Source organism: Salmo salar, chromosome 25, assembly GCF_965601325.2.
Source record: "Salmo salar chromosome 25, fSalSal1, whole genome shotgun sequence".
Classification (NCBI taxonomy): Eukaryota; Metazoa; Chordata; class Actinopteri; order Salmoniformes; family Salmonidae; genus Salmo; species Salmo salar.
Window position 1 is genome coordinate 31,041,119 of NC_138315.1, and position 21,935 is coordinate 31,063,053.

The 21,935-nt window shown below is 43.9% G+C and overlaps 1 protein-coding gene across 1 annotated transcript in view; it reads right to left on the reverse strand.

Annotated features, from left to right (window-relative positions):
- The window catches only part of LOC106586540 (ephrin type-A receptor 6), a 255,977-nt gene extending 238,455 nt beyond the window's left edge, over positions 1-17,522 (reverse strand). Inside the window, exons 1-2 of the mRNA XM_045707380.2 lie at positions 15,506-17,522; positions 3,740-3,804 (exon numbers count right to left, since the gene is read on the reverse strand). Coding sequence (XP_045563336.1) covers positions 3,740-3,804; positions 15,506-15,584 — 144 coding nt within the window. The 5' untranslated portion in view covers positions 15,585-17,522. The remainder of the gene's footprint in view (positions 1-3,739; positions 3,805-15,505) is intronic.
- Between the last annotated feature and the right edge of the window lie 4,413 nt (positions 17,523-21,935).

Here is a 21,935-nt window from a genome sequence, read left to right on the forward strand (position 1 = left end):
GGTTTCTTCACGCATCGCACCGACAGAAACAAACATCTCTCTGGTAAGAAGAAGGGCAGGGGTGTATGCCTTATAATTAACGAGTCATGGTGTGATCATAACAACATATAGGAACTCAAGTCCTTTTGTTCACCTGACCTAGAATTCCTTACAATCAAATGCCGACCACATTATCTACCAAGAGAATTCTCTTCGATTATAATCACAGCCGTGTATATCCCCCCCAAGCAGACACATCAACGGCCCTGAAAGAACTTCATTGGACTCTATATAAACTGGAAACCACATATCCTGAGGCTGCATTTATTGTAGCTGGGGGTTTTAACAAGGCTAATCTGAAAACAAGGCTCCCTAAATTTTATCAGCATATCGAATGCGCGACCCGGGCTGGCAAAATTCTGGATCACCGCTACTCCAACTTCCGCGACGCATACAAAGCCCTCCCCCGCCCTCCTTTCGGGAAAATCTGACCATGACTCCATTTTGTTGCTCCCAGCCTATAGACAGAAACTAAAACAGGAAACACCCGTACTCAGGTCTGTTCAACGCTGGTCCGACCAATATGACTCCACGCTTCAAGATTGCTTCGATCACGTGGACTGGGATATGGTTCGGATAGCCTCAGACAACAACATTGATGTATACGCTGATTCGGTGAGCGAGTTTATTAGCAAGTGCATCGGTGATGTTGTACCCACGGTGACTATTAAAACCTTCCCCAACCAGAAACTGTGGATTGATGGCAGCATTCGCACAAAACTGAAAGCGCGAACCACTGCTTTTAATCATGGCAAGGCGACCGGAAACATGACCGAATACAAACAGTGTAGCTATTCCCTCCACAAGGCAATCAATCCAGCTAAGCATCAGTATAGAGACAAAGTAGAGTCGCAATTCAAAGGCTCAGACACGAGACGTATGTGGCAGGACACCGATGTCTTGCTCCCAGACAAACTAAACAACTTCTTTGCCCGCTTTGAGGACAATACAGTGCCACTGACACGGCCCGCTACCAAAACCTGTGGGCTCTCCTTCACCGCAGCCAACGTGAGTAAAACATTTAAACGTGTTAACCCTCACAAGGCTGCCGGCCCAGACAGCATCCCTAGCCATGTCCTCAGAGCATGCGCAGACCAGCTGGCTGGTGTGTTTACGGACATATTCAATCAATCCTTATCCCAGTCTGCTGTTCCCACATGCTTCAAGAGGGCAACCATTGTTCCTGTTCCCAAGAAAGCTAAGGTAATTGAGCTAAACAACTATCGCCCAGTAGCACTTCATTCCATCATCATGAAGTGCTTTGAGAGACTAGTCAAGGATCATATCACCTCCACCCTACCTGACAACCCTAGACCCACTCCAATTTGCTTACCGCCCCAATAGGTCCACAGATGACGCAATCGCAATCACACTGCACACTGTCCTAACCCATCTGGACAAGAGGAATACCTACGTAAGAATGCTATTCATCGATTACAGCTCAACATTTAACACCATAGTACCCTCCAAACTTGTCATTAAGCTCGAGACCCTGGGTCTCGACCCCGCCCTGTGCAACTGGGTGCTGGACTTTCTGACGGGCCGCCCCCAGGTGGTGAGGGTAGGAAACATCTCCATCCCGCTGATCCTCAACACTGGGACCCCACAAGGGTGCGCTCTCAGCCCTCTCCTGTACTCCCTGTTCACCCATGACTGCGTGGCCAAGTACACCTCCAAATCAATCATCAAGTTTGCAGACAAAACTACAGTGGTAGGCTTGATTACCAACAACGACGAGACGGCCTACAGGGAGGAGGTGAGGGCCCTCAGAGTGTGGTGTCAGGAAAGTAACCTCACACTCAACGTCAACAAAACAAAGGAGATGATCGTGGACTTCAGGAAACAGCAGAGGGAGCACCCCCCTATCCACATCGATGGGACAGTAGTGGAGAAGGTGGAAAGTTTTAACTTCCTCGGCGTACACATCACGGACAAACTGAAATGGTCCACCCACACAGACAGCGTGGTGAAGAAGGCGCAGCAGCGCCTCTTCAACCTCAGGAGGCTGAAGAAATTTGGCTTGTCACCAAAAACACTCAAAACATTTTACAGATGCACAATCGAGAGCATCCTGTCGGGCTGTATCACCGCCTGGTACGGCAGCTGCTCCGCCCACAACCGTAAGGATAAACAGAGGGTAATGAGGTCTGCACAACGCATCACCGGGGGCAAACTACCTGCCCTCCAGGACACCTACACCCCCCGATGTCACAGGAAGGCCAAAAAGATCATCAAGGACAACAACCACCCAAGCCACTGCCTGTTCACCCTGCTATCATCCAGAAGGCGAGGTCAGTACAGGTGCATCACAGCTGGGACCGAGAGACTGAAAAACAGCTTCTATCTCAAGGCTATCAGACTGTTAAACAGCCATCACTAACATTGAGTGGCTGCTGCTAACATATTGATTCAAATCTCTAGCCACTTTAATAATTAAAAATTGGATGTAATAAATGTATCACTTGTCACTTTAAACAATGCCACTTTATATAATGTTTACATACCCTACATTACTCATCTCATATGTATATAGTGTACTCTATACCATCTACTGCATCTTGCCTATGCCGTTCGGTCATCGCTCATCCATATATTTATATGTACATATTCTTATTCATTCCTTTACACTTGTGTGTATAAGGTAGTTGTTGTGAAATTGATAGATTACTTGTTAGATATTACTGCATGGTCGGAACTAGAAGCACAAGCATTTCGCTACACTCGCATTAACATCTGCTAACCATGTGTATGTGACCAATAAAATTGGATTTGATTTGAGCCCTTAAGCTACCTAGCTAGCTAGACATCTGACTGAAATATCAGCATCTTTTTAATAGTTGTACACTCATTCTCCGAGAGTCTGTTGACACGGCAGGAGTTGAGGGATGTTAAAAGAATTCCCACTGTCAGCAGCGTCTCTCTGCTACTTGCCACTGTAGGTCTGTGCTGAGGTAGTTCGTTTTACCTCTCGGCCTTTGTCTTGGGCGGAGATTCCCGTTAGACAGAGTGGTAAATGAATGCGCTGCTAACAAAGCAAATCCAGGGGAGCAGGCAAACATAACAAGCATACATGAATCATTCATGATTACACTCATTCGCAGAGGTATAAGCTTTCTGAGCGTTGATCAAGGCTAGGAACGCAATATGTAGGTATACGATAATTAACAAAATGGTGAGTAAATGCTATTTCACAAATATAAAGGTGTGTAAACAGCGATTACGTGCGTTTAACCTCCACTACAACCCTGGTTGGGTCTGGCAAAACCCATTCATAAACATCAATATCCTGCCAGGCAGGTTGAATCTACATTTTCCCGGGATTTTTGCTATCAATATGATGTTTGGTGGCACCTAATCAGTCAGTTCTGTCCTGTCTGGCTGAGTGGCCGTGTGGGTGGAATGAGTGAGCTCGTCTGGCATCCAGAGCGCCAAACACGTGAGGAAATAAAACTTGGTAGACTGCCTGAAATGTATTCACAAGACCAATACATTTTTCTAATATTTTCATATTAACATATTTCATCATTTCTGTTCTCCTCTCATTTTAAGTACTTTTCAAGTACCAACTTGAGAAAATATCTGATTTTCAAAGTATTCTAGTACTTGAATTTCAGAGTGCCAAATTACTTTAAGCACCTCAAGCACCTTGTGCGAACCCTGACACACACATACACACAAACCCAAACACACACTCTCTTACCCCATTCATGGGATAGGTATTCCATCCCAGCTCTCCCAAAACAGAGGTGGTGTCCAGCAGTACCACTGAAACAGAACAGGAGAGAGAAACACAACCATTAGCATAATGTTGATATACATAGATCACTGTTTCCACCTCAGTAATTGAAATATAGCTCATAAATGTTCTCATTTAGACTTTTGTATCTTAACAAAAATGAGTTTTTCACCCAGATGAATATTTGCGGTGGGTCCATTTCAGTAAAGCATTATTTCAGAGCTGAAGAGACAAATTTAGGCCTGATAGATTGCAGTCAGATTGCTGTCAACAGTCTCTCTCTCTCTCCCATTCACTGGCTTTATTTCAATGTCACTCAGATAATAAGGGCTTCTTGTAATGTCCCCAGAGTTTGCTTGCAGCACCAGATAAGATTACAAATACCCGTCCCTCCGTCCTAAACCATTTCAGTGTAATATCCGGCTATTTATTGTGAATGGGTCTCTGTAATTCATGTACATTATGTATACAGTAGCATGCAAATTGTATACACAGTTGCGTGGATTCTGATAGATTCTGTTGATAGCTTTGACTGTAATAGGAAAACAGGTCATTGACCTTCTGATATAAAATCCATTGAAATACCAGTAACTTTATTCGTGAAAAGTGATTAATCTTTACATACTTGTTGATTTTAGCAGAGAGGAATGTCACTCCCAGAACCTTTCAGGGGTTTTCTATTGAGGCTTATCACTTAGTCAATATTCCAAGTTCACTGCTCCCAGGCAGCAGCATCAGGAACTTGAGTCTGTCAAAATATTATAGTTCTAAAACATCTTTCCATCTCTGTCTCTCTCAAGGACAGAAAGCTAAATAATTCAGGATCAGAATGTCATTAGGCAAACTTCACTTTTATAAAGACTAGAATAATAATCTCGGTCTTTCTGAGCAGTGGGTGGATGGATTAGAGGTTTAACCTTCAACTTCACACATGAAGTCTCTTATAAGAATCTGTGTTTGAACATTATCTGTGTTCTCTGTCTCTACTCTAAAAGTGATGTAACCTTAACTGCAGAATCTAAACACGATATAGATGCATTAACATGACTTTTACCATACATTAGCAAACCAGGGAGAATTTCCATGATTGTGAATGTCAAGCCAGCATTTCTGACAAAAACTGTCCAACCAGTTCATGAGCCCTTGTGTGTTGTCAGTATGTGTGTGTGTTGTCAGTATGTGTGTGTTGTCAGTGTGTATGTGTGTGTGTTGTCAGTGTGTATGTGTGTGTGTTGTCAGTGTGTATGTGTGTGTGTTGTCAGTATGTGTGTGTGTGTTGTCAGTGTGTATGTGTGTGTGTTGTCAGTGTGAATGTGTGTGTGTTGTCAGTATGTGTGTGTGTGTGTTGTCAGTATGTGTGTGTGTGTTGTCAGTGTGTATGTGTGTGTGTTGTCAGTGTGTATGTGTGTGTGTTGTAAGTATGTGTGTGTGTGTATGTGTGTGTGTTGTCAGTATATGTGTGCGTCTTGTCAGTGTGTATGTGTGTGTGTTGTCAGTGTGTGTGTGTGTGTGTTGTCAGTGTGTATGTGTGTGTGTTGTCAGTGTGAATGTGTGTGTGTTGTCAGTATGTGTGTGTGTTGTCAGTATGTGTGTGTGTGTTGTCAGTGTGTATGTGTGTTTGTTGTCAGTGTGTATGTGTGTGTGTTGTAAGTATGTGTGTGTGTTGTCAGTATATGTGTGCGTCTTGTCAGTGTGTATGTGTGTGTGTTGTCAGTATGTGTGTGTGTGTGTTGTCAGTGTGTATGTGTGTGTGTTGTCAGTGTGTATGTGTGTGTGTTGTAAGTATGTGTGTGTGTGTATGTGTGTGTGTTGTCAGTATGTGTGTGCGTCTTGTCAGTGTGTATGTGTGTGTGTTGTCAGTATGTGTGTGTGTGTGTTGCAGGCTGTAAGACATCTGTGTGCTACCACGTACACTACCGTTCAAAAGTTTGGGGTCACTAAGAAATGTCCTTGTTTTTGAAAGAAAAGCAAAGCCAAGTCCATTAAAATAACATCAAATTGATCAGAAATACAGTGTAGACATTGTTAATTTTGTAAATGACTATTGTAGCTGGAAACGGCAGATTTTTTATGGAATATCTACATAGGCATACAGAGGCCCATTATTAGCAACCATCACTCCTGTGTTCCAATGGCACGTTGTGTTAGCTAATCCAAGTTTATCATTTTAAAAGGCTAATTGATCATTAGAAAACCCTTTTGCAATTATGTTAGCACAGCCTCACAAGTCCCCAACTGGCAGCTTCATTAAATAGTACACGCAAAACACCAGTCTCAATGTCAACAGTGAAGAGGCAACTCCGGGATGCTGGCCTTCTAGGCAGAGTTCCTCTGTCCAGTGTATGTGTTCTTTTGCCCATGTTAATCTTTTCTTTTTATTGGCCAGTCTGAGATATGGCTTTTTCTTTGCAACTCTGCCTAGAAGGCCAGCATCCCAGAATCGCCTCTTCACAAAAAACAAGGACATTTCTATGTGACCCCAAACTTTTGAACAGTAGTGTATATGTCGGTCATAATAAGCTAAATACACTTTACACAGCGTCTCCCTGTGAGCAAGCCACCCAGAAACCCACCCACCCAGCCACCCACCCACCCACCCAGCCAGCCAGCCAGCCATCCAGCCACCCAGCCATCCACCCACCAACCCACCCACCCACCCAGCCAGCAAGCCATCCAGCCACCCAGCCACCCAGCCATCCCCCCACCCACCCATCCAGCCACCCAGCCAGCCATCCAGCCAGCCAGCCAGCCAGCCATCCATCCAGCCAGCCAGCCACACAGCCACCCAGCCAGCCAGCCAGCCAGCCATCCATCCAGCCAGCCACCCACCCAGCCAGCCAGCCATCCAGCCATCCAGCCACCCAGCCATCCATCCATCCATCCATCCAGCCACCCAGCTAGCCACCAAGCCAGCCAGCCACCCAGCCAGCCACCCATCCATCCATCCAGCCACCCACCCACCCAGCCAGCCAACCATTAGGCCCGCCAGCCATCCATCCATCCATCTAGCCAGCCAGCCACCCAGCCATCCATTCATGCATCCAGCCACCCAGCCAGCCACCCACCCAGCCAGCCAGTCAGCCACCCACCTATCCAGCCACCCAGTCAATCAGTCAGTCAGCCAGCCACCCAGTCAGTCAGTCAGCCAGCCACCCATCCATCCATCCATCCAGCCACCCAGCCAGCCACCCACCCACCCACCCACCCACCCACCCACCCAGTCAGCCACCCACCCACCCACACACCCACCCATCCAGCCAGCCAGCCAGCCACCCAGTCAGCCACCCACCCACCCACACACCCACCCATCCAGCCAGCCAGCCACCCAGTCAGCCACCCACCCACCCACCCATCCATCCAGCCACCCACCCACCCACCCACCCATCCAGCCACCCATCCAGCCAGCCAACCAACCCACCCACTCAGTCAGCCACCCAGCAGCCCATCAGCCTCACTGCAGTGACAGACAATACACCATCTGCCCTGGATCAGGCAAGGGTCTGTGGCACAACCACCACCGTAACAGTATGGACATTAGCAAACACTCCATCCAGCCAGCCAGCCGTACTTTGATTTGAACACAGAGGAACTTGAAGCTCTCAACCTGCCCCACTGCAGCCCCGTCGATATGGATGGGGGTGTGCTCGCCCCCCACATTCATGTAGTCCACAATCAGCTCATTGGTCTTACTGATGTTGAGGGAGAGGTTGTTGCTCTGGCACCACATTGCCAGGTCACTGACCTCCTCCCTGTAGGCTGACTCATTGTCGCCGCTGATCAGACCTACCACCGTCGTGTCGTCAGCAAACTTGAGGATGGTGTTGGAGTCATGCGTGGCCACGCATTCATGGGTGAACAGGGAGTACAGGAGGGGACTAAGCACACACCTCTGTGGGGCCCCCGTGTTGAGGATCAGCGTGGCGGAGGTGATGTTGCCTACCCTCACCACCTGGGGTCGGTCCGTCAGGAAGTCCAAGATCCAGTTGCACAGGGAGGTGTTCAGACCCAGTCCTAAACTTGGTGATGAGCTTGGAGGGGACAATGGTGTTGAACGCTGAGCTGTAATCAATGAACAGCATTCCTCTTATCTAGGTGGGTGAGGGCAGTGTAGAGCAATTGAGATTGCGTCATCTATGGATCTGTTGGGGCGGTATGCAAATTGGAGTGGGTCTAGGGTGTCTGGGATGGTGGAGTTAATGTGTGCCTTAACAAGACTAAAAAAGCACTTCATGATTACCAAACTGAGTGCTACAGGACGGTAGCCATTGTGGCATGAAGCCTTAGAGTTCTTGGGGACAGGATGGATGGTGGTCATCTTAAAACATGTGGGGATTACAGACAGGGACAAGAAGAGGTTGAAAATTACAGTGAATATGCCTGTCAGGTGTGAGAACACACCCTGGAATACCATCGGCTCCGCGGCCTTGTGGATGTTGACCTGATTAAAGTCCTTTCTCACGTCAGCCTCGGAAGGTGAGATCACCCAATCGTCTGGGTCGGTGACGGCCCTCACACCCAGCATAATGTTGTTGTTGTCAAAGCGTGTATAAAATGCATTGAGTTTGTCTGATAGAGAGGCATCATTGGGCAGATAATGTCTGGGTTTTCCTTTGTAATCCATAATGAACTGTAGCCCTTGCCACATGCAGCGGGCGTCGGAGCCTGTGTAATATGATTCCACATTATTCCTATATTGTCCTTTTGCTCATTTGATGACTCTGCGGAGGTCAAAGCGGGACTTCTTGTACTTATTTATTTCCTCGGCCGTAGCCTCAGTTTTAAGGCTCAGCTCTGTGTGCAGTAGCCCTGTCCTTTAGTTTAGCGCCAACGTCAGTGTTAATCCAGGCCTGTGATTGGGGAAGCAGCGAACCCTCACTGTGGGGACAAATGAAGCCAGTGACAGAGGTGGTTAGCTGTTCAATGTTATCGTGGAGTCTCGAAACATATTCCTTAATCAGTGCTTGCAAAGCAGCCTTGTAGCATAATCTCTGATTCTGGTGACCATTTCTCAATGTAGTGAGTCACAGGTACTTCCAGTTTTATTTTCTGCTTGTAAACTGGAAGCAGGAGTACGGAGTCATGATCTGATTTGCCGAATGGTGGACAAGGGAGGGCTTTGTATGCTTGTGCGTAGAATAACAGTCATCTAGGACTTTATTGCCCCTAGTGGCATTGGAAACATGTTGATGGAAGTTGGGCATCAAATGTCTTAGTGACGCGAAATAAAAATTGCCTGCAACCAGAAAAGCAGCCTCTGGATGTAGGTTTTCTTGCTTGTTTATAGCCTTGTACAGTTGGTTAAGTGACAGCTTGTTATTTTACTTGTCCTGAGGTAGAATGTATACAACAGTCACGATAACAGCTGAAAACTCCCTTGGGAGGTAGAAGGGTCGGCATTTGACCATCAGGTATTCCAAGATGGGTGAACAGTTGTTGTTGATGTAGAGAAAAACCCCTCCCCCCCACCACTGAATTCCCTGACTTCCCTGTCCTGTCCACCCGGTGAATGAAGAATCCATCAAGTTGAATAGCCATGGGGGGTACCTTGTCTGAGAGCTATGTTTCAGTAAAGCAAAGAATATTGCAGTTTGCTCCCGTTGATAGCAAATCTGCGATCGGAGGTCATCCATCATATTATCAAGTAACTGTATATTTATTGGCCAGTAGAACGGAGGGAAGAGGTGGCCGGTTTTCCCTTCGCCTTACTCTCACCAGGACCCCCCACCCCACTCTTGCCTCTGTAACGCCGGTGTTTCCTCTTGGGTAGCCCAAAAAATGGGTCGGAATTACAGAGCCCAAGGCAGTCGAAGTTGAAGCCGAAATTGGGGTAAGTAACTGCCGATCTAAAGTTCAAAAGTAATTTTCGGTTGTAAGAAATAATAGCGGATACATTTTGTGAAAATAAAAAAATTAACAAAATAATCACAAAATAGCAAATTTGGGTCGAAACTTGCAAATTGCCGGCCATCCAGTACCGCGCCATCTTTTGAAAATGTATAAGTGAAACCCTGGTCAAAACAAGTCAAACAGCTGCTAGTGAAGTTGAGTGTTTCCATGTAAGGTAATAACAGAAAAGGAAAAAAAGGTGTTTATTCCTGACCTTTATAATAACATAGAAATGTCATGTTTATAAATACATATTGCATGCATGACTGATATCAGAGAAAAACACAGGATTACAATGTTACTGGAGCACAGAGCGAGAGAGAGAGAGAAAGAGAGAGAGAGAGAGGAGAGGAAAGACAGAGAAAGAGAGAGAGAGAGAAAGAGAGAGAGAGGAGAGGAAAGACAGAGAGAGAAATAGAGAGAGAGAAAGAGAGAGAGAAAGAGAGAGAGAGAGGAGAGGAAAGACAGAGAAAGAGAGAGAGAGAAAGAGAGAGAGGAAAGACAGAGAGAAATTGAGAGAGAGAGAAAGAGAGAGAAAGAGAGAGAGAGAGAGAGAGAGAGAGAGAGAGAGAGAGAGAGAGAGAGAGAGAGAGAGAGAGAGAGAGAGAGATACATTATGTATTATGGGCACAACTTCCTATGTTAATTCCACTTCTTTATTTATTTATTCTTCAGTGGTAGGGTGATACATCAATACACTGCAAAGCAATGAGCTTTGAGGAAGCTCAATATAAATGCAAATAAAAACACTAAATAGTGCAAATTTCTTTAACTTTTTAGCAGGAATTTGTTTGTTAGTTCCAACTAAAAGAAAGCACTTTCCCTTGCTGCTTTGTCCTTGCTTTTGAGTCCAGGAGAAGGCTTAATCTGGGTCCTGGAAATCAGCCCTACATACTGGTTGAGTTATTTAGCTGCAGTTTTAACCAGCAGAACTCCATGTCCTCCTCCTCTCCCAACAGTGTCTGTGTGTCTGGCAGGCTGGTGGAGGATGGAGTGCCAGTAGCAGTAGTATCCTCAGCAGAACCCCTGGGAACAGGACTAATTGCACTGTCTGCCTCTGTCTCTCTCTCTCACACACACTTGAAATCCATACCTTCCTGACCACTGGCACTGTGTGTGTGTGTGTGTGTGTGTGTGTGTGTGTGTGTGTGTGTGTGTGTGTGTGTGTGTGTGTGTGTGTGTGTGTGTGTGTGTGTGTGTGTGTGTGTGTGTGTGTGTGTGTGTGTGTGTGTGTGTGTGTGTGTGTGTGTGTGTGTGCGTGTGCGTGCATGCGTGTGTAGAAGCTCTATTTCTCACCCAATGTAAATCTATACTTAACCACTGGCCAAATTCATCACACACTGTCTGTTTCCAACTCAACCCTATAATGATCTGAATACCTTCTCAGTGTAACCACAAACAGACTGCTCTGAGCCTGGTCTGGCTGGTAGCTGTTGAAAGCCATGCCTTCCAACAACATGATTCTCCTATCCTGGATAGTAACAAAGCAGTTAAAGACTTCATTCATAAACTTTGGGATTTTTTCATTCGCCTCTTCTGTACATTATGCGTAATTAAAATATTGTAATGTGTGTTTATGTATGTATGTGCGCCTGTGTGTGTATCTGTGTTTGTGTCTATGCATTCATCTGTGTGTGTTGTCCTATAACAGCCTCTGTCTCAGTGCAGTGTAGTATATTCCCAGTAGACGGTGGGACCTGTAGGACCCTGCTTAGAGCAGCAGTTCTCCCAGGGGATTTTACTGGGGTATTAATAGAACATTACAGGGCCTGCTTATGAATCTGTGTTCTAGCTTTATAATACAAGAATGGGAACGCTGTTCCCTGGGTGCCAGTCTGCTGGTATCTATCCTGTCTTTAAAACCAGGTGCGTGGAGTGACATTAGTGGTTCAATCTAGGATCCGCTTGCCAACTCTATCCCTATCCTTGACCATTTAACAGGTAACCCTAACCTTAACCATTTACTTTGGATGTAAAGCAAATCAAATCAAATTTGATAAAATCACATTATATTTGTCACATGCTTCGTAAACAACAGGTGTAAACTAACAGTGAAATGCTGACTTACAGACCCTTCCCAACAATGCAAAAAATAATTATAATAATAACACGAGGAATAAATACACAATGAGTCATGATAACGTGTCTATATACCGGGTACCAGTACTGAGTCCATGTTCAGGGGTACTAGGTAATGAGGTAGATGTACATATAGGTAGGGATAAAGTGACAGGCAACAGGATAGATAATAAACAGTAGCAGCAGTGTATGTGATGAGTCAAAAGAGATTAGTGCAAAAAGGGTCAATGAAGATAAATAGTTAACCAATAGCTACCCAGACTAACTATTTATCAGTCTTATAGCTTGGGGGTAGAATCTGTTCAGGGTTCTGTTGGTTCCAGACTTGGTGCATCGGTACCGATTGCCGTGCAGTAGCAGAGAGATCAGTCTTTTACTTGGGTGGCTGGAGTCTTTGACAATTTATAGGGCCTTCCTCTGAAGGCTGTAGAAGAAGATGAAAATAACATTTGAGAGATGAAGAGAGATGTAGGGAAAGTGATTGGGTAGAAAGAGAATAGATTGACATTTGGTGGTGTTCTATTCAGATGATAGGAAGTAGTGTGAAATGAAACACTATCTACAGCACAGACAAGCTGACAGGCGTGGTGGGGAAAACGCATAGCTCACATTCCTATTCCTTCCAGATGAATCAGACCACTATGTAACATCTTAATGTCAGAACTATAGCCAAGCAAATCAGAGCTAGAAGCTAATTAGATCAGATATTAGCACCATGAGGCTTTTAATGAGAATTTACCACAGAGTAGCAGATGAAGTGTTACAGTGTGGGGCGGTTACAGTCTTGACCAGAATGGAAAGATTGTCTGCAAAATGCCATGGCTTCATAACACAGTGCTGACCCTAAATGACAGTTACAAGACAGGCATGACAGAGACAGGTCAAAGAGACATGTAGCAACCTTTCATTAGAGGGCCATTCACTGACGCATCAAGGATGGACTGTCATAGTGTTAGAACAGGAAGCATGTATGAGTGTCAAACTGAGGAGAAGCCATCTCAACACACCTGAGAGACCATCTACCCATTCGCTACCAAGCCACACATCACACCTAGCGCCTAACCACAGATCTAGGATCAGTTTACAATATAACCTACCCAAAAATGAACCATTACGAGGTAAATATATCTGACCCTGTATTGCTAGTTCTACCTTTTCCCACCTAGATTCTTTGGAGAGCCAGCTGCAGGTGGCGCCACTGAGACAGGCTTTTGACGCATGCACTGATAACATAACTTTATCAGGGATAGGGCTTAGTAGTTTGGGATGGGAAATAAGTCTAGGAATTGCCAGGGATCTCATTATTCAATATTATCACCATACTTAGGTGCCGATACAATATGTATTGGGATTCTCACAATTCTATATGTATTACGATTCGATAGTGCGATGTCATTGAAATTTGATGTTTGAAACATTTTGTTCACTATATGTCTGCTGCAGAGAGACAGGAGAGAGCATGATAAAATGAGTTTTGATCAGTCATGGAAACATACTGTAAGTGCTGAAAGCAAAATTGTTTGGTATATTTGTCTTGGTTTAAGGATGGAAGGGTGTCTGGGCCCAGCAGCAAATCAGGACCCAGTGAACCAAGGGATCTCCTGCCTCATTTAAAAGGATCAACCCTTTAGTTTGGGGACACTTTAAAACAATGTTACAACAATGGACTGACATTTTTCTCAGATTCTCTGAATCTCTGGAGCTTATTTCATTTAGCCAATCCTTTAACTTAGCCAATCCTCCCTTCGTTTTTACCAGCCAGGCTAGAAGAAAAAAAACATGCAGCTCCAACAAAACTCCCACAGAAATAACAATAACAGTGAGTACTGTAGAGAAAGCTGAAACTTGGCAGTGTTTGTGTAGTAGGGCTTAGTTAATAACTCTTTGCGTCCCTGCAGAACACCGGTGTTGGTGTGAGGGATTGTCTGACAAGCTGCATTCAGCGTCTCCCAGCCAGGGAGGATGAGACTGATTGGTTTTCATTGTTCTCCTCTCAGCTGACATCAGGCCCAATTGTGCCTGTGAAATCCCCAATCTACAACGCTCACCTTCACCCGGTTCAAAGCAATATACAACATTTGACACATGGGTTTTAAAAGCAAAGAGCTGTTTGTCTGGCAGAGATAAAACATAATTCTAGAGTTGTTTTCTGATGAATTGTGACATGTGGTAAGGCCTCTAAATCCAACAACAACAGGTGAGAAATACACATCATCTGGATGCCACACATAGGCTCACACATAGGCTCACACACACACACACACACACACACACACACACACACACACACACACACACACACACACACACACACACACACACACACACTCGCGCATACACACTCCCGCATAAACACAGTGCAGAGAAACCGTTTCAGAACCACGGACAGAAGCTGGAAGCAGCCTAAAACTAAATCTCAGAGGCACCTCTGAAGTCAATGTGAAAGACACCATAGGGCTGACTGGAAAGCTGACACACTACTCATCAACTCAATCATCATTCAATCTTTGATGGCAGCACAAAGACACACTGGGCTGTTATGTAGCACCTGCCTGGGAGAAGAGGGAGTAGTATCAGAAGAGGGAGTAGTATCACTTTTATTGAACTGAGAGAACAATCAAATATAACCTAGGGGCCACATCCCTCTGTGTCCCTGTAGAATCAATAGAACTATTTTAAACCTGAGTGATAGCGCGTACGCGCACACACACACACACACACACACACACACACACACACACACACACACACACACACACACACACACACACACACACACACACACACACACACCTGAGTTTCTTCAACCACATTTGGTGGCAGAGAGACAAAGATGACACAATAGAGAAAGAAAACAGATTAAAGTCTAAAGGCAGCATAAGGGTGATTTTATTATCTGGTGTGATTCTTATGTGGTTTGCAGTCATGCATCAGGTCAATGTAGCAGAATGGAACAGTAATGGGATCCAAAAGCCTGCTGAGGGCTCAATTCACGGAGAGCATCAATCTGCCTGGATCAAGGAATCTGTCTGTATAGTTTGAAGGTATAGTATGGCCTTAAATACATACAATTTAAAACGTTTAACCTCAGTCTTTACAGAACTCAATCCAGCCACTGCGTAAAAAAAAAAAGGGATGTTTTGTGTTTTTGATTGGATACTGTAAGTATTTTTTCCATTTGTAAACCTTATGTAAAACGTAATGGACGGTTGTAGTGATTGAAGGATGTAGATCGGTAACCTTAGCCTAATTGATTTGCCACCCCCGGGTTGTCAACTTCTCACTCTCCTGCTTTCATAGCGTTCGTAGCGCGGGAAAGGGCTCGGTGCGTTATTTACCGGTAGGTTGTTGTCCTTCCAGTAGGCCTATTTTTTCCACACATGATAAACTGTTTAATAGCCATAGGTTCACATTATTCAAATCAAACTGCGTGCTATTTTCAAGCAATTACAAACGCAGACTTACACTAATTTGGAAAAGCACACGTGCTGGTTGGAATATGAATGCCTAGAGCTACTGACTATTACGACTGTAACATGTTACATAACCTATCTATAGGTACCGGCCTATATATTGGTCAATGCAATCTTTGGTTAACTGTAGCCTATTATGGCTACATTTAGGCGCGGGTGGAAACACGTGCCACAAGTGTGAATTAAAGCGCATATCAGCAGCCTTTACCCGAAAAAAATAAATATAACTAATAACTAATTTAGGCTAATATTAAACTGTTCTCCAAAGTCATGCGCAGATAAAATATCTCACCTTGATTGCCGTGGCTGGTAGGAGTGAAGAGAATCCTAAAAAATAGGAAAACGAGGCAGAGTTTTTCTCCTAAAGTCATTTCTGTACCATCCACAGGCTGCCCAGCACCGCGCCGAGCAGGAGACTATCCAAGAGAAGAAACCTGGTCACAAAGCGCCTTTAGATCCCAAGTGGAGCCGTGGGTGTCTCTCCTCTCCCCGGACCCTCCTCACATCCAGTCTCCGCTGGAGAGAGCTGTCAGACGAATGTAGGCTACTGGAGGAGATCCATCGCATGATCCGGCGGAGAGCTTAGCAAGGTTGGTGAAGTTCACACCGCGGCAAAAACAAAAATCAAGACGACATTTACCAGCAGCGACCGCATTTCTAGAGCAATGCTCAAAGACAAAATATTTAGCGCTCCGTATCGGAGCTTCCTGTATTTCACTGTTTTGACAGAAATCTAATCAAACATTCCTCGGCTGCGCTATTTTATTTCCTCCTGGTTTCAGCTAAGCGTATTCGTGATTCCTTCAGGCGGGAAATGGAAGACGCCAGGATGCGGCTCGTGACATACAGTTCCAAACTCCAAGTGGCGCGGTATCAGTTGTTTGGTTGGTGTGAGCGAGCGTAGTGCCGCTGTAAGCCGGTTCCATGCAAGTCTGGACTGACTGCTGCAGCAGAGAACTGTACAACTCCCGTTTACGACGGAGTACAGCTACAGAATGGCGAGACAGAGCGCATCTGTGCAGGGCGCCCGGCGCTAGAGGGTGTTAGCTGACAACACAACGGCAGTGTGCATGGCAGCCAGCAAAGTCTATGTGTGTGTGCGTGTATGTGTGTGCCTCTTCCAGCTGGACATCAATATTTCTGCAGGTTATTGATGGCCAGTGTTGTTACCTCTATTCCAGGTAGATTTGAATTGCAAATGATCTGTGTGGGAGGAAATGTAACATAATGTGATGCATAGCGTAAATGGCAAATTAATATATTTGGCTCCATTTTAAACGAGATTAGCTATGCTTACCTAGGCCTATACCTTTTTTACATTTAGAAAATACATTTTGAAGGTCAGGCAGGGCATTAATTTTCACATTATTATGTTACTTTCATGTAGGCCTACAGTAAATGTACTGTAAAGCTGAATTCAAGTTTATAATTGAAATAGTTCATTTGGAAAACATTGAATCTGTTGTAAATTGCTCCTAGACCTAGGGTCAGTTTTGTGTTTTCCCCCTAATGGTTAATGTTAGGCATCTTGGTAGATGAGCTGATCCTAGATCTGTGCAACTTCTACCCAGTGGATCTTCGAAGCAGTAGTGTCATCCTGGCCAACAACAATGTCAGCCAGGAGTACAGAAGGTCTTCATCCATCCCAATGGACGCTTCATGGAGTGAGTAACCAAGCTGCACCTCACCTTGTGGGGTTAAACAAAGCAACACTACTTCCTGTCATGATGCCAGTCAATCAGTCCAAGGGACATCGGTCAGAATCAGTCAACTCTAAGCCAACCAGAAACAATATCAGTCAGAACCACTCAGCTCAAAGGCATTCAGACATATTGTCTGCTCTAGCCAATGACCATCCCTGTCACTGAGGACTTGGGATTAAGCCCACGTTACAACAACAAAATGTACTATGCACAGCTCCTCCAATACAATTGATCGATAAAGGTCAAGGCATTTGTAGGTCCAGGACGACAGCTATTAAGGAAGTGGCGTGACAGCACAATGCTAGCTTATCCAATCGCCACACAAATTATTTGTTGTCAGTTCATGTTGGCAAAAGCAGAACTAAGCAGGCAGGCAGGCTAGACAATATTTCTATGTCTATAATAATGGATAAAACTATGAATGTGACAGTCCAGATGTATTGCAGTTATAAACCACTGGGTAAGGGATATGAGGACATAGGCTTTAGAATGACGCCTCATAGACGTATTATTGTTATGGATATAGCCAGTTGGATAGAGATGGAGAATGGATTCAGAATCCTATATAGTGGCTGATGATGATTGCATGATTTAAACGTATTTAGTGTTGACAATACAATTAATTAAAAACGGTGTTTTAGTGAATGTGTTAAAAAAAAAATCTGTTATTTATCCTCTTGGACAAACAACAACCTTTTTCAGTGAAAATAGTTAAGAATTAAATAATTCATTAATTGAAATTCATTATCCTGTTTTCATCCTTTACAGTGTGTATACATCTAATGCAAGTTATTTGCATATGTGAAGGAACAACATGATCTCACACTCAATTAGTGCAAATATGTACAAAAAGTATTGCTTTTTGTGTGACTTCATTCATAGGAAAATATATTTTTGGGGGGCAAAATTGTGAACAATCTATTGAACGTTAATGGAGCAGTGCATTTTCGGCAATGGTGTTCTACACTGCCTTTTTTGTGTCCCACATTTATTTATATAAAAAAATTAACGTGTTATCAACCCAATATTGTTAATCAACCAGGTTGTCACCGAAATGCATTTTGGGTAATGGTTTTCTACACTGCCTTGTTTTGTGTCGCACATTTATTTATATAAAAATAAAACGTGTTATCAACCCAATATTGTTATTCAACCAGGTTGTCACTGAAACACTTGTAATATAATAGTAGCCTTACATTTTTTTTTATTTTTTAAATGCCATTGCTGTTTTCTATGCCTACTTTCGCTCAAGGGACACTGGTTCTATGTCGGATTTAATGAGGGTTTCCAGATTGGAGTAAAAAGCTGTATTTGTCTTTTTTTTGTGGTTTTGATGAAGGTATTTGATTGAGGAATGGGGATACATTTTCATGATGGGAAATTAATTCATCAATAAATGTGGGGAAACAAGACCTGCAAAAAAAATCTTGTGTGTCAAGTAAACTGAGTAAATATGCGTAAAGGAAAGTGTGAAATACAGAACATTTTGTTTTTACAAAAAAAGACAATTTAATGAAGAATGCCATAGAGAGAAGGTAAATGATAGAAATAGGATTGCCAGGCCTCCCAAGTGGTGCAGCGGTCTAAGATACTGCATCGCAGTGCTTGAGGCATCAAATCAGACCAGGGTTCGATCCCAGGCTGTTTCATAACTGGCTGTGATCGGGAGTCGCATAGGGGGGCATAGGGGGGCCCACAATTGGCCCAGCGTCGTCCGGGTTCGGGGAGGGTTTGGTAAAATACCCCCCAAAAATAAATAGGATTGTCCTTTGATAAGGGATGTGATGGTTCAGAATGATAATAATACAATGAACAAATTGAAATAATAAAAATTTTAAAAATGGTTGAGTTGATAAAAAGTCCCATCCTTTAAGAGTCTGTAGAGAGCTGCTGTGCTCTGCTGTAATGGGAGGAAATGAGGTGTGACTGTAGCAGGGGAAGCTAACTGTGATCCATGGATCTCCCCTGCTTTAGAGAGAGAGAACAGTCTGTGTGTGTGTTCGCACATGCGTGCATGTATGCGTTTGTGTGGGGGTGTGTGTATGTGTGTGCGCTGGTGCATGTGTATGTGTGATCCAGAAAAATTTCTGTCAAGCCAGACTGATCTGTAGATAGTACAGGAACAAGCCCAGATCAGCACAACTGACAGCAGGAATGAGGCTTTATACCACAGTTAAACACTAACAGGTTTCAGAAGTTACACAACGACCGTGGTCTTTATAATGAGCAGAAAGATGTACGCCTGTAATCCTACAATGAAACAATGTGTACTGTATGAAACAGAAAAGGAACTTATATGAATTATAAATCTACCCAGCTTGCAAGCCAAATCAGGGTCAGATGAGAAGTACTCTACTCTAATGTACGTTACAGATGTAGGATCTTAATTTGAGCCAGTTTACTACAGCAAGAAAATAATCCTGCAGCAACAGGAAATGTGAATTATTATGTGGATTACAATTAATGGACATTTTTGTAGGGGTTGTTACATTTTTCGTAAGGGAAAATCAAGTTTCAAAGTGGAAATAACAAAATTCAGAAGCCTTTTTAAAAGTCAAATAAACTACCAGTTTTAATATTCAATGCATTGCAGGAAAGTTATCCTGCAACAGGGTGATCACATTAAGATCCTACATCTGTATATTACTGTAAAGTCTCCTGATTAGGTGTAACAGACAGTAGAGTATGCTTACAGTCCCTCAAGGCTAAAGCCACATTGAACAATTTCAGACTTTATTACACAAACGGGAAACAAATCAGTGAAAAATAAACCATGATTGCACCACTTCAAAGTTACAATTTTCAGTCTAAAGTGTATTGCAATTTGTTGGCTAAGTCAATTTTAGCCGTTGATTTAAATGGCATTGCTTTATGTTGCTGTTTATTACAGACTACAGGACCTCCAGGTGGAAGTAGAGAAAGAGCACTACAGACCACAGCTGTGTGTGCGTGTTGTGTGTGTTTTCACATTGCCGTGCAGGTTGTGTGTTTTTCCACATGTCCACACCTGTGAGAGACACACCTTTACGAAAGGTAACTAAATCTATAAGGCTGACACGTTTCCAGTCAATATGTGTGTAAAGCCAATCATTTAAACACTGCCAGCATTCCCATCTAACGCAACATAAAGTACTGCATTCACTTTCTATATTTTTCAGAAACTTTAGAACATTTTTATTTTAAAAGGTTTTACCGTATTATTGGCTAGAGTAAATCTGAAAGACGACAATTAAACACCTTTTTTTGGCATGGTCACACACACACACACACACGCACACACGCACACACACACACACACACACACACACACACACACACACACACACACACACACACACACACACACACACACCTCTCCTACATTTAAACTCCAAGTACGCACAAACACTGACGACACACACACATATACACCCTTCTCTCCTTAAGTTCACCTCCGAGTATACACACACCCTTCCCCTCCGTGGGCCCACCTCCCAGTGTTACCTAATGGTCCATGGTTCTAACCTTCCCAGTAGCGATACAGAGAAGAAGGACCAGAACAAATAGAGAACAGCTCATCATCAAGCCTGAGAGGCTGGACGCCTGGAATCCTGGTAGTTAAACCTTCGCTCAGGGAGGAGGGAGGGAGGGAGGGAGAAAGAGAGAGGTAGATGGAGAGGGAGAGGGACAGAGAAGAGCCGGTGGTCAAGCAGATGGAGACCCTTATTAAGGTGAGGCAATAGAGGGGCTGGCAGCACATGGCTTCTCATAAACTTTATGTGTAACACTCATTCAGCCATTTAGGATTGTTCCCTCCTTTCTCGGTCTCGTTATCTCACTCTCCCCACCTCCCAAGAGTTTCAAGCCTATTTATTTGAAATCATAAATACCTTCCAAAAAACCTGAGTTGAATAATTATATCAATGTCATGGATTGAATGTATCATGTGATGATGAAGCTTCTTTGACGATTCTGTCTGGTCCTATATTCATACAAGAGGAGAGGAAAACATATGAACAATACCGTGCTGATGTACAAGCTGTATGCGAATAAACCATTGACTGTACAGTAAACATACACACTTAATTACGGAGTCTGTGAGTTTCACAAAGGATCCCTTAGTTGTATTATCTGGGGACGAGTCTTCTCACAAAGCTCGCCAGCGCTAATTCTATTGTCCTCTCAAGGAAAATGAAATAATTTGTGGCATCAGCTGAATGGCGTACAGTCAGTGCTTGTCAAACACATGAAATACAAGAAATTGTGTGTGTAATTAAATAAATGTCATATTAAAATCCACATAAGTGACAGGCTTGATTATGCTCAGCGATAAAGCACAGTGTGAGGTACCAAACGGAGAGGTATAAAATAGGTGCCTGGCTAAATGTCTGTTTCATTTTGAAGACAGATCCTTTAATTCGAGGCAGCACCAATCCAATGTGGAATTCAGCCACTTGACAGTTTCCCCAAAAAATTCCATTAGTAATTGGCTGATGGCTGGATTAAATGGTGTATTAAAGGGGCCATCCATCATGGTCCTAAACAGCATGAGACAGAGCGGGAGGGAGCACCGTGCTACTAGACATGTCTGTTCTGATGGCCTCATGCAACCAGCAGTGCCACAGCAGTGGTCTGTCTCTATCTGACCATGCTGGAAAGGACTTTCTAACCACAGTGGGAATTAAAACACTGAAGCTTTTATTTGAGGAGCTGATCATCATTCAGAAGTAGAAGTTGGTTTCAGTTTTGTTCAACTTTTGGTCAATTAATGAATGCAGTTAGATGGCTATTACATTTACATTACATTTACGTCATTTAGCAGACGCTCTCATCCAGAGCGACTTCCAAATTGGTGCATTCACCTTATGATATCCAGTGGAACAACCACTTTACAATAGTACATCTATATCTTTTTGGGATGGGGGGAGGGTTAGAAGGATTACTTAATCCTATCCCAGGTATTCCTTAAAGAGGTGGGGTTTCAGGTGTCTCCAGTGTTACCTAACTTCATGTCTACTTTTTATGCAACAAAACTATTCC